Source organism: Strongylocentrotus purpuratus, unplaced genomic scaffold, assembly GCF_000002235.5.
Source record: "Strongylocentrotus purpuratus isolate Spur 01 unplaced genomic scaffold, Spur_5.0 spur5_scaffold_14, whole genome shotgun sequence".
Lineage (NCBI taxonomy): Eukaryota > Metazoa > Echinodermata > Echinoidea > Camarodonta > Strongylocentrotidae > Strongylocentrotus > Strongylocentrotus purpuratus.
The window spans coordinates 16,392,115-16,406,400 of NW_022145599.1; the positions used below are offsets into that span (position 1 = coordinate 16,392,115).

At 34.1% G+C, this 14,286-nt stretch overlaps 1 protein-coding gene across 1 annotated transcript; it reads left to right on the forward strand.

The window, feature by feature from the left end:
• The first annotated feature begins 4,501 nt into the window (after positions 1–4,501).
• On the forward strand, positions 4,502–13,858 carry LOC115923504 (myoneurin-like). The gene is made up of 5 exons (XM_030984312.1): positions 4,502–4,684; positions 4,887–4,930; positions 5,111–5,176; positions 5,797–5,860; positions 12,195–13,858. The coding sequence occupies exons 1-5, from the start codon at positions 4,607–4,609 to the stop codon at positions 13,314–13,316; spliced, it is 1,374 nt and encodes a 457-aa protein (XP_030840172.1). The 5' UTR covers positions 4,502–4,606; the 3' UTR covers positions 13,317–13,858.
• Positions 13,859–14,286: the final 428 nt, after the last annotated feature.

Here is a 14,286-nt window from a genome sequence, read left to right on the forward strand (position 1 = left end):
CCAAAGCAACAACTATAACATCAACACCATCAACACTAATGATATTGATATTATTACTACTATACTACTACTACTACTACTCCTATTTCTACTATACTATACTACTTATATTTATACTACTGCTACTACTACTTCTACTACTGAAACTACTACTACTTCTTATATTTATACTACTACTACTACTGCTACTACTACTAGTACTAGTAGTAGTGGTAGTCTGATATAGCTACTATTACTATTACTACTACTTATACTTATACTACTACTATTACTACTACATTATTATTACTACTACTACTGCTACTACTTTTGATACTACTATTGATACTATTACTACTACTACTACTACTACTACTACTACTACTACTACTACTACTTATTACTACTACTTATACAATACTACTACTACTACTACAACTACTATTACTATACTACTACTACTATTATAATTGCTACCAATTATGCAACTAATACTTTTACATTCTTATTACTACTAGTCGTAGTACTATTACTACTACTACTACTACTATTGACTTCTACTACTACTAATATTACTACTAGTAGTAGTACTACTACTACTTATATTACTATCACTAGTACTACTACTATTACTACTACTACCACTACTACTACTACTATTACTACTACTAATAATAATTATACTAACAAATATGCCTTGTTTATCGATGATATAATTACAAACAGATGCCCATACCAAATGTGTAAAACTACTTTAATTCGAAGAATATATTTTTTAAAGATGTACAATGTATTTTGGTATTTGAAAAGACACTACTTTTATTATGATGGGGACTTCCTTTTATAGCAAAATCAATGTGGACTTTTATTTCAACGTTAAAATTATAAGCCTTTAAGACGTTAGGCATTCTATAAGACGTCTAATTATAGTTGGCATCAAAACGAAATTTCCGAATTTCAACAAGTGAAGAAAAAAATCATTAACACATTTACGAGTACAATTTACTATTTTAAATATATCATTTACACAGTTGTATAATAATGTTCTATCTAAATTGAATTGAACCAGTGCCCCGTTGCACAAAACTTTGATTTGATTGACTGTTGAGCCCTGTTACCATGGTGGTTGCCATTGATGGCAAAGTTACCATAAATAGTAAGTTTTATGCATCGGGGCCCAGGAAGAAAGTTACATTGGCAAGCTGATACTGTAATAACATGAACTCTAAACACGAGGAAGAATTATTGTTCCTATAGAAAAGTTTTGATACAAGTGAATGATTCTGAAAAGAATTCTTGGCGCAAATCACAGGGCTTTAGAATGACTGGAACATAACACGCAAGCGAGTGTATAGAGAACACATGCCAAACAAAGCGCAACGGTATATAATACGACTAGAATTCACTTTACATTATAACATGGATCAAAACGACACATAAATAAACAGCCATATAAATTAACTTGGGATGTGCTGATCAATACTTTGTTCGATAAGGTACGATAAGGTATAAGATACATAATCACATACTAATAAGAGACCAGCACTCATTGTTCATTGGGCAATTTATACTGATTCTTTAAAGTTTTACAGCATATATTATAATTTGCTTTTAGTCATCAAATATTGGTTAAATACCCTCTTCGCTGTGAGCTACTTCTGAACCATTGTTATATTAAAATTATATTATTTTGATTCCTGACTGAATTTTCGTGCAATTATGTAATACGCGCAATTCCAACTATTTTTTTGTCTTGTGAATTTCCTTTCAAATAATTATTCACATTCATCTAAATGTTAACGTTTTTTATAATTACATTTTGCCAATATCAAAATGTGATCATAATTTATGAATGCGTGTATTCATATTTCCTTTCTTGAGTAAAATTGATAAAATAGTTAAATTAAATTTATAGTAGTGAAGATACCTAGAACGTTTTTGTTTACTCCTGCAGCTACTACCTCCAAATAGAAATAATGTTTTAACTTCACATTTCTAAAGATAAATAAAATGATGTGCTTTTTTAAATATTTTGCATTGCTAGTTTGTATAATTACTGTTACGGAAGAAAACAAACTTAATTCCGTCATCACAGGGACGACTTTAAAAGCCAATATAATGCCAAATCTTCCTTCCATTCATAGCTTTTTAATTAAGTTCACAGTTTATTAATAATTTATTAAAATAAATTTACTTATAAGTTATGATTCCTGTTTATAATACATACACCCAAACCATGATCATTTGCCGTAACACCGGTGTGTGTTTTTTCTGTTAATATAATTATTTTACTTAGATTAAACCCTTAATTTAAATCAAAGTACTTTAGGCAGTTCGAGTAAATACATGAATTTAAATTATTTCAGATCATTAATGAATCTAATAAGAAATGGGTATATCATGCTTTAAACTTGTCCCTGTTTTAACAATGACAACAACAACAACAGCAATAATAATATGAAGGATAATGATAATGCCGTAACGATGATCATTATGATAATGAAGATGATGATGATGATGATGATGATATAGTAAAAAGAAGAAGAGGAGGAAGAAGAAACAGAATAAGATTTGTTTCTCTGATAGAGCGCTATTGCGTACATTGTCATAACCTAAAAAAAAAACAATATACATGTACTATATAGGCTAATAATGTTATCAGTAATAATAATAGCAATGATGATAATGACAATGATATAAACACAAATAATAAACACAGATATATCATCGTTTTTTCTTTATTCAAACAACCCTCTTTACGGTTTTCGATTAATTCTTATAAATCAGTAAAACTATTTTTATTGGAAAAAGACACAATTGTTCGTTTGCAATTTACCTAATGTAGGCTGTAAAGAAAAATTAAATGTTCATTCAAACATTTTATAAAGTTGCTTCGGTATAATGCAAAATTTATCTCATTGTTTTCAAGAACGAAAATTATAATTGACGGTTATTATTGTCCAAAAACCTACGTCAGAGTAAAAAAAGTCTTTCTGAAACATGATTCCAGAAAAAGAAAAAGAAATATTATTTCCCTCTTAAAAGATCAAAGACATGTATTGATACAAAATTACAGTCATTCAGAAAATAATGTTTAATTCTGTATATTCGTAGTTTAATCGTCAACATTTTTTTTTCAATGCCTATTAAAATGAACTTTAGTCGTTACACATTCGTCGATTATCTATTAAAAAAAACGTTATGGTTCCATATTCATTCATAATAAAACAAAATGGGGCAAACTAATCGTACATTCCATTTTAATTCTAAACAATTAAAATGAAAAAGGAACTCTTTTTAAAATACCGTTATATCTTTTGACATTTTATCGAGCAAGATCAAATTCAAATAATTTGTAAAAACATATTGCCTAGGCCTTTAAGATTTGTCTCTATGACTGACATCATTATTTTAAAACTGGTTTAGTATTGAGCCCTTTGAATAATATTATAATCTTCAACTTCTAACAGAAAAGCTGTTGATTTATTCTTAACGAATCAGTTTTTCTTTCCATCACCCGGCGTCAAGGCTTATAGTTTAATTTTTAATTTGATTTGCGAGGCCATCTTATTAGTAATTGACTACATAGGCCTGTATGGGTGACTGACAATGATTTATATTTTCATTACCATTAACCTTCGGGATTTATTTTAGAATGTTGATGTCTTTATATTTCTTAGAAGATAAGTCTGAAATTAAACGATATAATAATCGAAACTTCGATAGTTTTATTATTACCTACCACATTTTACTATCTGAGATTCGGGCTCATTATTATCATGGCTTTCCAATTTACGACCAGTAGCCTATACTGTTAACCTATAAATTTAGTTAAGTTATAATCACATTACTTTAATTGCTTCATATAAATCTCCTGAGTCTTTCCAAGAAAGAATCATTATACCATGCATAGGCTTGAGTTTTGTATTTATATCGGCTTTGAATTTTCATTTGACATGACAATCTTGCAATACTTTGCAATGCGTGGATCAAACTTATACTGCAAACGCATGCAAAATATGTGTATGTTATGTCTACGACATTATTACGAAGGCAGAAGATCTATTGCATGTAGAGAATGATAGTATATATCCGAATATTAACTAATGTAGAATTACCACCGTTTTTTGTTGCTGTCTGTACACGTCGCTTTGCTTTGTAAATGCCCTTTAGGACGTGACGTCAGACCAGTGTTTATTATGGGATATGCTTATGAGCGACATACGACACACACCGCGTGTTGTCTCTATTGAAAGAGCGAAGGAAAAAATGTGTGGTATATTGTGTGTGTATTGAACTGGTCGACCATGTGAGAGCTCGAGCAGGCGATATTATTATACAGAAAAAGAGGCATGAGACTCAGCGCCAAGAACTCCGCATTCGATTGTACTGCAATTGTGTGTGTTCTACGGAGTTCCGTGTTATAAAACCCCAGAGCCCAAAGCATTGAGACGTATGAAGCTTATTGTAATTACATAGAACTCTATTACGACCACGGAAAGGCTCTGTCGAAGATTTTTAGTCCAAGAACTGCCTGCGGCTCGCTTGTGTGGACACCTGGAGCTCACCACGAACGAACACGGTCGAATCAGACTTCGTAGATCACGACTGGGTAGTTCCCGAAGCGATGGAAGAAGACGAACAAGCAGAGAGTGACCAGCAAGTTTTCGCAGCTGAAGAGTTAAAACAGAAGCGGACGAGAAAGGTAGTTAAAAACCAAAGGCTCCATAATCTTTGTAACTAGGTTCACTGCATCTCTATTAAATTTCACCAACTGTCAAAGTTTCATGTTTCACTTTGGATCTAGAGCTAAATCATTAGGCCTATTCGTGAATCAGTTTAGTTGTGCTTTGCTCGAGAAGAGATTCCAAAAGTTTAACCACATTCTTTTCTATATTTTTTCACAGGGAAGAGTCGAGTACTTGGTTAAATGGAAAGGATGGACCCCAAAGTAAGTATACAATTTGTAAAACTTCAAGTTCCGAAAAAATTCTCATGCTGTTTTTTCTGATCTTTCAGTCAGCCAAGATAGGCTACTCACGTTAATAAATTTATACTTAATACTTCTATATAATATCGGGTTTTCTCGCTGTGTTTAACGATGGATGTTTTATTTTCTTCTCCTTTTCAGACACAATACTTGGGAGCCAGAAGAAAACATCTTAGATGACCGACTTGTTCGCCTTTTCGAATCCAGGTTCGTAGGCATTTAACTTGCTTCGAAGACCATGTTTTGTTTATTTGAAATAATTGTTTATAGACAGAAACTGGAACGATATGTAAAGTCATAATATGTTTTTTTGTTTGTTTTTAATTAAAAACGAAATCCCTGCTACCAACTCTTTAGATACAACTATAATATTGGCGGAGAAGAAAACTTTGACCAAAAGTTTAATCATTGACGATCACGTTTTAGCAAAGTTAAGTCCTCTTCATAACTTCTGTTTCTTGCCGATGATTATTCTTCACCTTGTCAGTTTTTACCCATAAATTTGCTGTGTAAATATTACACGATGTTTTTTGTTTCATTTGTTAGTTTTAGGCCTAATAGTCATTAATAATTGTGTGATGTTAGTAAAAATGAGGTTATATAGAATGATGAAAGCTTCATTACTAAAAAAAGAATCTATTCGTTGTTTTGTTTAAAAAAACGGGAAAAATTGGGTTTTAATAGTTTTAACAAAAAAATTAATTGCCTGTCTTCACCATGTGACTCAAAATTAGAGGATCTTATTTTGAAGAATACAATTATAATTTCTCTGATTATGTCAATTTTCATGAATAAAGGCCCAAATGATTTATTCTATTTTATTACAGACTTGAAAAGAAAACATCGCCGCAACAAGCGTCAAAACCAGGTAGAAAACCTGGAAGAAGAAAGGTGAGTCATAATTTTGTTTAATGCGCTTTGATTTAATTTCATTAAACAAATTAGAATGTTGGCTTTAGAGTTAAAAATGTAATATACTTTCATGAGTTTGAAAACTACCCATAAATAAATGGAGGAAAATAATATCCGTCTGCATGCAGTGTTTGATGATTTTGCGAATCTCGTTTGACTCGTTGGAATTTTTAAATGTTATTGTTTTATTGTTATCAATTATTATAAGTTAATACTTGTCTTCTTGACTGAATGATGTGTGCTAAGTTTTCTCTAATGTTACATTTGAATATTCAGTGTAAGAAAAGTTTGGTTGTGCAGAGGAAAAAATGAATATACAGAAGCTTATTTGAAAATTTGAAAATGCGCGTATTCAATTTGTTTCTCTTATTTATTTGTTTTCTTCTTGTTTTTGTTGGTGTTCTGTGTCAGGGCACTGGTATTTGAATTTATTTAGCTACGTGATATTAATTAATGCTAAATGTTTTATTGCAAGATTGAACTCGTTTTGATAGATTTTTATCCTAACTGCTTTACGAACATTATGTTTGTATATCACAGCTTTTCCAATTTTTCGAAATATAATTACAATCTTTAATCATCCATATTTCATAAAATAATTCGAAGAGAGACAAATTAGCATATTATATTGCATTTTGCTATGTATAAAGACAGTTTCGTGGATTTCAGAGGGATCTGATATTATTTACTAGGAAAACTGAACTTAATTGTAGACCTTATCATCATCTTTTGCGATGTCTGTGAATGAATGTGCGAGAGAAAATGCGTTTGATCGTCACAAGTGTTTTTTTTTTTCTTTTTTTTGGTTGAAATTGTAGAAAAGTATATAACACAAAATGTAAACTAATATTCCCAGTAAAATACCCTTTAGCTACCTGAAGGGATGGGGCAGGTGCCCCCTCCAGCCCACAATATAATGGCGAACGGGGGCGGGGAGGGGGCAGGAAAAAAAGAAAGACACGGAAAGGGGAAAAGGAAAAATGAAAAAAGCTAAAGGATCCTTCTGACCCTCTCCCCAATGGCCTTTATATAATAGTTAGCATTTCATTTATTAGTGAGACCGGTCCCCCCCCCCCCCCCCCTATATCTGGTTTTACGCTATGCCACTTGTCCGACACAATCAATATATTTAATTTTCCGCAATGGCAATCATGCATACAATATGTCCACGATTTGAAAAATGTTGGTGTTGGACTATTATATAGTATATTTAAGTTTATTTTGATTCTATACTATACCAGAACATAAATAAATCCTGCATAATAAAACAAGAGCGTCATTCCCACATAAAGTTGTGCTAGATTGAGCTGTATGACTATAAAGATTGTACAAAAATAGACGCTCTCCCCGTAGGAATATGAAATCAAATGACTTGTTAACGTTTTATGAGACTATACTATTTATACCGTCCGAACCATCATACTTAACTACCTTGATATCACAATTGAATTCTTACTTCTTCAAAGATGATTTTTGATGGTCATTAAAACTGCATTTCATCATAATTTAAACTACATTTCTGTTCTTTGTCATAACTTGCTTTCATTTATCCATAATAATTGATGTTGATAAGTGTCACGATTAATCTTGTTCTTATTTTGATATTTCTTTAGTTCATGAATTAGTTGTTATCTGTAATTTCGTTTTTTATTATTGTAAGCGCATTGATATTTTCTCCGAAAAGGAAAATAATGCGCTATAATATATAGAAACCTAAAGCTATAGAAACCTATAGGTAATTAATTATTATTAGGCCTACAGGTATATATTATACCGAAGTCATAGATCCATGTTGGTTTACATATTTTTCCCTCAATTTATCAGTACAATTTTACAAGAAGCATTCTTCTTAAGCTGAATAAAAATAAAAACTAGAAATAGGTGATGGCCCCTCTAGAAGTGACCATGAGGGAATTGCTTGTTGACTGAAAATAGATTAGCTTCCTGTGTGCATTCCAATTTCTACATTTTGCGCTTGTTTACTTCAATCATGTATACATTTTGCAAAGAAAAAATGTAGAGTATAATAATAATTATGGTTAAATTCAGTTGTAGTTTAAAATCGTTTGCATCTGTTATAAAGTCTTTTTTGTTTTTTTCTCACATGGATTTATTAAAAAAAAAACGTGCTCCTGAAACGTATGACATTAATGGACAGAATTGTTAAGAAAAAGAATTTTAAAAACCTTTATTCAAACTAATGAACGTTCTTTTATCATTTTTGTTTGCAGGGACAAGACATTTCGCTATTAAAGAAAATGAAAAAAAATAGAAATAGAAAATAATTTTAAAAGTTTTTATTCATGTAAGCCTATATAGTTACTTATTACTTTGATTAATTATTTATTTATTTTTGCCTCTAGTTCGTTTTCAAAATGATAATATGCATGTTGCATGATAAACAATTTGAAGTGCAATACAAGAAAAGACTACATGTCAGACGGAAGGAGTTTATCATAGTTTTTTTTTCTTCATAATATCATATACATCGAGAATAAGAAAAATATCAATGTTAAATCTACCGTGAACGACGTTTTCTTAATTCCTTCTGCTTGTATTTAAACATGTTACCAATGATTATAAAAAAAGTTATGAACTGATATAGTTTATATTACCTTCTTGAAATGACTTTTAAAGTGAACCATTTGGTTGTTTTATTATGAAACGTTATGTTTGATTTTCTTGGGGGGGGGGGGTGTTGCTCCAGTTTAGAATTAGCCGCTAAACACTACTAGAGACCAGGAAATTATATTTAACTGAATCAATATCAATGATTACGCAGTTTCCTTATTTTCATGGATACAACAACAAAATCAATTTATATAGAGCAGCTAGACTCAACTGCGCTGTGATGAAACAAAATTTAAATGTCGGGTTCGGAGATTCATGATGAGTACGACAGACGGTATTGAGGATTTCATAAAAAAAAGGAGCAATTCTAATTTAAATAATATTGTACACAGAATCGGGAAGGGTGAATAAAATAAGAAAATGTAATCCAATGGGAAAAATTTATACGCCATCCCTGGACATAATTATATTATAGACAAACCCATACAGTGCGTGATATTCCAAAGCTCAACACCAATTGATAAAATTCCGCAGATTTTGATGTAATACCCTCATGCGGTAATAGTTGAATAGTAATTATCGGAATTAAGTTTACATGTACAATGTCAGTGTCGAAGAATAAAGAGAAAAGCCTCTTGAATACACACGTTGATTAATTACGTTACGAACTCGATTTATAATTCGTCCGACATGCACATAAATAAATGAAGCAAAACGAAAAAGTAAATAATTTGAAGCAAATTCGTCCATGACATGCACATAAATCATTTTAGCAACATAAAAGTAAATATTTTGAGTCCAATGCAGTCACTACTTCTCATATTTTTCAACCTTATCTACACAACAAGGAACATTTTTTACCAACATTTTGAAGCACCCGAGTTGAACGCGAAAGTAGTTAAAATATATAATAGCCTTGTCATCGCGAGGCTTCGAGCGCACTCAAACTTATTGACCTTTTGATTTATAACACGTTCCCGTGTACTTAGTTTTTTGTTACTCGGGAACGGTAGTTGATCAATTGATTTAGTATAATTAATGTTCATATCATATGTAATTTATGGATTAGTCAGATTCGTTATCTTCGATTATCTCAACATGTGATTGACATTTTGAGCACTGTTTTACGTTGCTATGTAATTCATTACTCTTCATTATACGAGGACAAATTCGTGTAGGCTATAGACAGTAATATGCGTGATCTATTGAAATACGTGTGTATTAACAGGATATTGATAGACTTATAGTGCTGATTGCATGATTCAGTATTACTCACCATAGGACAATTGAAGCCAGTAAATTATCAAATTGCAATGTAACTTTGTTATCACAATATATGTGTATGATATTGTCCGTCATGCCTGTTGCCTATATTATTATAGGCAAAGAAGAGGAGGGGGGGGGGGGGGGTGGGGGGGGGGACTTGGATAAATATGATGTGATCGGGAGTTAATTTCCCAAGGTTTAACATCAATGTTGACTCGAAATCCATCTTTTCTCTTTTCTTTTTTTCATTTCATTTTATTATTGATTGCCCAGACTATAATATAGCCTATACAAGTCATGTAGTCATTGTCACTGTGAGTTGAAAATGCACAATTCTATTTCGCAGGAGTTTGAAAAGTTGATTTTCTCGCTTGCTATCCCGATTAATGTGAAAGAAGAATACTTCTTCGTTTAGGCTTATTACCATGTTACATTTTACTAAAGAGTATATCCCTCCCCTTTTATAAAGCTACGTGTAGTCATTGTGTACAGTAAATTAATCATTTTGGTCTAATTTCACATGAGCTTCGTTTTCACTCTTGATTTGTTTGATCTTCCTACTCCGTTCCTTTTGTTGTTGTTGTTGCCAATATCACAAGTCATGTTCACCGTATGGCCCTGTCAAACCGTGTTGTAACTTTATAGACATGGATGGTTCTATGATAAGAGAGAGATAGAGAGGGGGGTGGGTGGGGTGGAGAGAGAGGGGGAGGTAGATCGATAGATAGATGTATAGACAGACATATATATAGATAGATAGATACATAGAGAGAAAGGGTGGTGGAGAGAGAGAGAGGGGATGCTTTGGAGAGAGAAAAGAGAGAGAGAGAGAGAGACAGGGGGGGGGGGGGAGAAGTGCATGGAGAGAGGAAGAGAATGAGTAAATTGCGTGGTAAAAGCAGTTTTACTAATGCGATAATCAAAAACGATTGGCATACCATTAACAGATGTCAAGGCGAGTGTATTTGATGTATTATGGCAAACATAATTATTCAAACAATGAGCAAACGATATTATTGTGTGTAATTATAATAGACGTAGAGTTGGTCCTGCTATGTTAAGCTGCCATTAGCATCAAGAATTAAGAGGGAGAGCCTGGGAGGGGTAATTTGCTCGATGGGTGAAATACTAACAAGGCAACCGATTGGGATGAAAGTGTATTTATTAGTTTAGTGCATATAACGTCTTTGTGACTAATATTGTTAACCATCTCAAAAGAGAAAAAATGCAATTAAATGACTAACTAATTAACTAAAGTTCACCAACATATAAACAATGAATTAATTAATGAATACACAAACGAATAATCAATTAAATGTGTTTGCAATTATGTATAATAAATTCAACATTACAGAATAGGATGAACTTGATTTTTGGAAGGATCAAATCATGTTTATGAAGTCTTGGTTGATTGCTTTTATTTACATTACATGAAGAATAAAAATCCTAATACAACTTGCGAAACTTCAACATTTTTTTAAAAGCGATATGGAGTTAAATAATCCGGAACCATAAATGAATGTTCTGGAAATCTTTAAATACGATTACCGCGACATTTTCAATTAACATAAATAAGTAGAGGGTGTGATATCGAGATAGTGACTTTCACAATGATTAATGACAAATGATGTACATGAACAGAGTTGAGACAAGACCACTTTTGTTAGCACGTTTCTTTTATTATTACTATTCTAATTATTATCATTTTATCACAAACACGATCGCAATAATTTTCGAAAAAATCGACTCGGGGGTGGGGGGGGGGGGGCAAGTTTGATAGAATACCGAAGAGCTAACGTCATATTCGCTTGTCGTCCAGGTTACTGGTTCTAAACAACAGTGCCTGCGCATGAGGTTCACCGCGAAATGCTTCAAGCAACTTTTTATTTTAGAGTTTGTCGTAAGTAGTTGCAGTCGTGCTCACAGCGCGTAGACTATGTCTTGGATTACCAACACATTACGAGAGAAATAGACAATCCAATTGAGCTGCTTGGAATCATAAACGAGACTATGAGGCCGGACAATAGAGACCCGAATTCACAAAGAAAGTTTTCGACAAACCTTGGTTCGAAACGCGTCGAAACGCGTCATATGACGCACATAAACCTAGGTTTGTCGACAAACCTCCTTTGTGAATTCGGGCCAGAATGGGCGTCCTCCCCCCCATGTTTTCCGATATATTTCCATCATATTTCTGTGAAGATGATCCGGCATTATTCCGGTTGAGATCTGTTATTGAGTGGTGGGTTAAATAGGTTTCGACCTAGGATTCGGTTAAGGTACATATTAATTTTGTTTCCAGGACTGAAGATAGGAACTCGCCTTGTGTAGAAAATTGACTGCGGAGCATGTGTTGTTCGTTCAACGATTTAAAAACATTGTTCTGCAGTTTAGTACTGATTGTCCTTAGAATTAGATGAATATACATGTATAACTGTTTTATTTCTTGTATTCCTATACATTTTTCACCATACAGTCAACCACCGACGTCGTCCAAGTTCTCAGCGTACCAAAATCACCCGGACGACCACCGGGACGCCCTCTGGGAAGACCTCCGTTGTTTCGCCCGCGAGGACGTGGTCGCGGGCGCGGACGTGGGCGGGGTAGAGGTCGCGGTCGCGGCAGTGCCATCGTTATCGGCGGCGGTACTCGTATCAGCACCCTGGGCCGCGGTCGAGGCCGAGGACGAGGTGGGCCGAGAGGACGCGGGCGTGGTCGAGGCATGAGCCATCTGAAGAGAACAGAGAGTCTACCCGAAGGCATCACGTCGTTCCCCGTGGTCGGGCAGAGTCCCAGGGTCGACGTCAATTCAAACTCGACACCGTTCTTCTTCAAAGATGATATGATGAACTCGAGTAACAATGAGGATGGGGATGATGAGGATGATGATGATGAGGATGAAATGGATGATGATGACGAGGATGACGACATCAGTGAGGAGTATCCCCGTTTTGATGCGATAGGCGAAACTGAAGAAGAAATCGGTAACGCCGAATCTCCCAATGTCGATGTTGAAGCAGAAGACATTAGTTCTTCGGTTGCGACGCCGCAAGAGGTTTCCGCAAGCGAGGATTTCGTTCCAGCAGCGCAACCTCCTCCCAAAAAGATGGCTAGGAAAGGACCAAAAGAATCCACGAAAGCCTCAACCGCTGGTAAAAAACCAAAAGAAGTTAAACGTGATTTTGAACACATTTTGAGCGAATTTGCCGCAAAGCCTAGCCCGCCCCCACTGCCACGGTCAGCCAGCCTGTGGAAGCCCATGCAATCGCTGTTGCCTGCGGGAGAAGTCCTCATAACGGACGTTACCGCTTCGGATGTGACCATTACGGTCAGGGAATGCTGCACTAGCCGGGGCTTCTTCAAGGAGCAGAAACAGAAGGTCGAACGCACATCCACCATTGATGAGGTCAAATCGGGGAAGGCAATGACGACTTCGCTGCCAGTCTCGACTACGACGAAGAAAAAGAACGTCGACTGTGAAGTTACCAACTCGACGAATAAACCAGACTCGGAAACGAGGATGGATGTGGACGTTACATTGGAGAGCAATGGCCAATCGGAGGCCGATACGTCATCACTTATAAAGTCCACCTCGTAAATTTCACCGATCTAAAGACTATGAATTATACGGAGGAGCGGACAGATGCGGATTTACCCGAAGAACACCAGTAATATTTGAGGAGGAAAATAGTTTTGAAAGATAAGAAGTGCCATAGATGATTTCATTCAGATGCTGCTTATAAATACTCTAAGCAGTTTAGTGATTATTTGCCTGATTTAAAGGATTTCCAGCGAGTTTTGTTTAAAGTTTATCAACGTGATTCAATTTTCGTACATTGTGTTGGAGCGAAGCATAAACGAAATGTATATAATTATATGTAACGAATATTTTTGCACTAATGAGTTAACCCAACTGATCCGGAGAAAATAAGATAAAGTGTAAGTGTTATTAATGCTTGAAGAAAGATATTATAAGCACGATTAAGTCATGTTTAGTGGCAAATCCTATATGATCCATTTCTTTGTGAACAAATTGTGCTTTGCTATAATGTGACTGGTAAAGAATAGAAAATTAATATTCTGAAGATTTAATGATTTATAATTACTATTTTATAAATATCTGGACATGTAATATGAATTTTGCGCGCAAAGTTTGCACGTATGAGATGTACGAAGTACGATCGATGTTCATGTATAAAATTATATAAATTCATAACGTGAATTGTATAGCATGGAATATTTAATTTTGTTAATTGTATTATTCACAGTGATTTCCTTACTGATTTGTATGTCCATTTGTAATCAATAAGATTCCTGAACTGTTACAGAAGAAGGCAATATTCTATTTTGACAAAATATTTCAAGAGATTGAGTGAGATGATTTCTGATAGCCATAACCGTACTTGTACATGTCCGGGAAAATTATTTTTATATTCGAATTTCTGACCATTTGAACGAACCGAAGTCGCGGATAGTCGCGGTTCTACCACGAATGAAGCGAACCGGCTATCAGTGAACTGTTATTTCAAAGATAACTTTATTGATTTTTTTTAAACATGGAAATAATG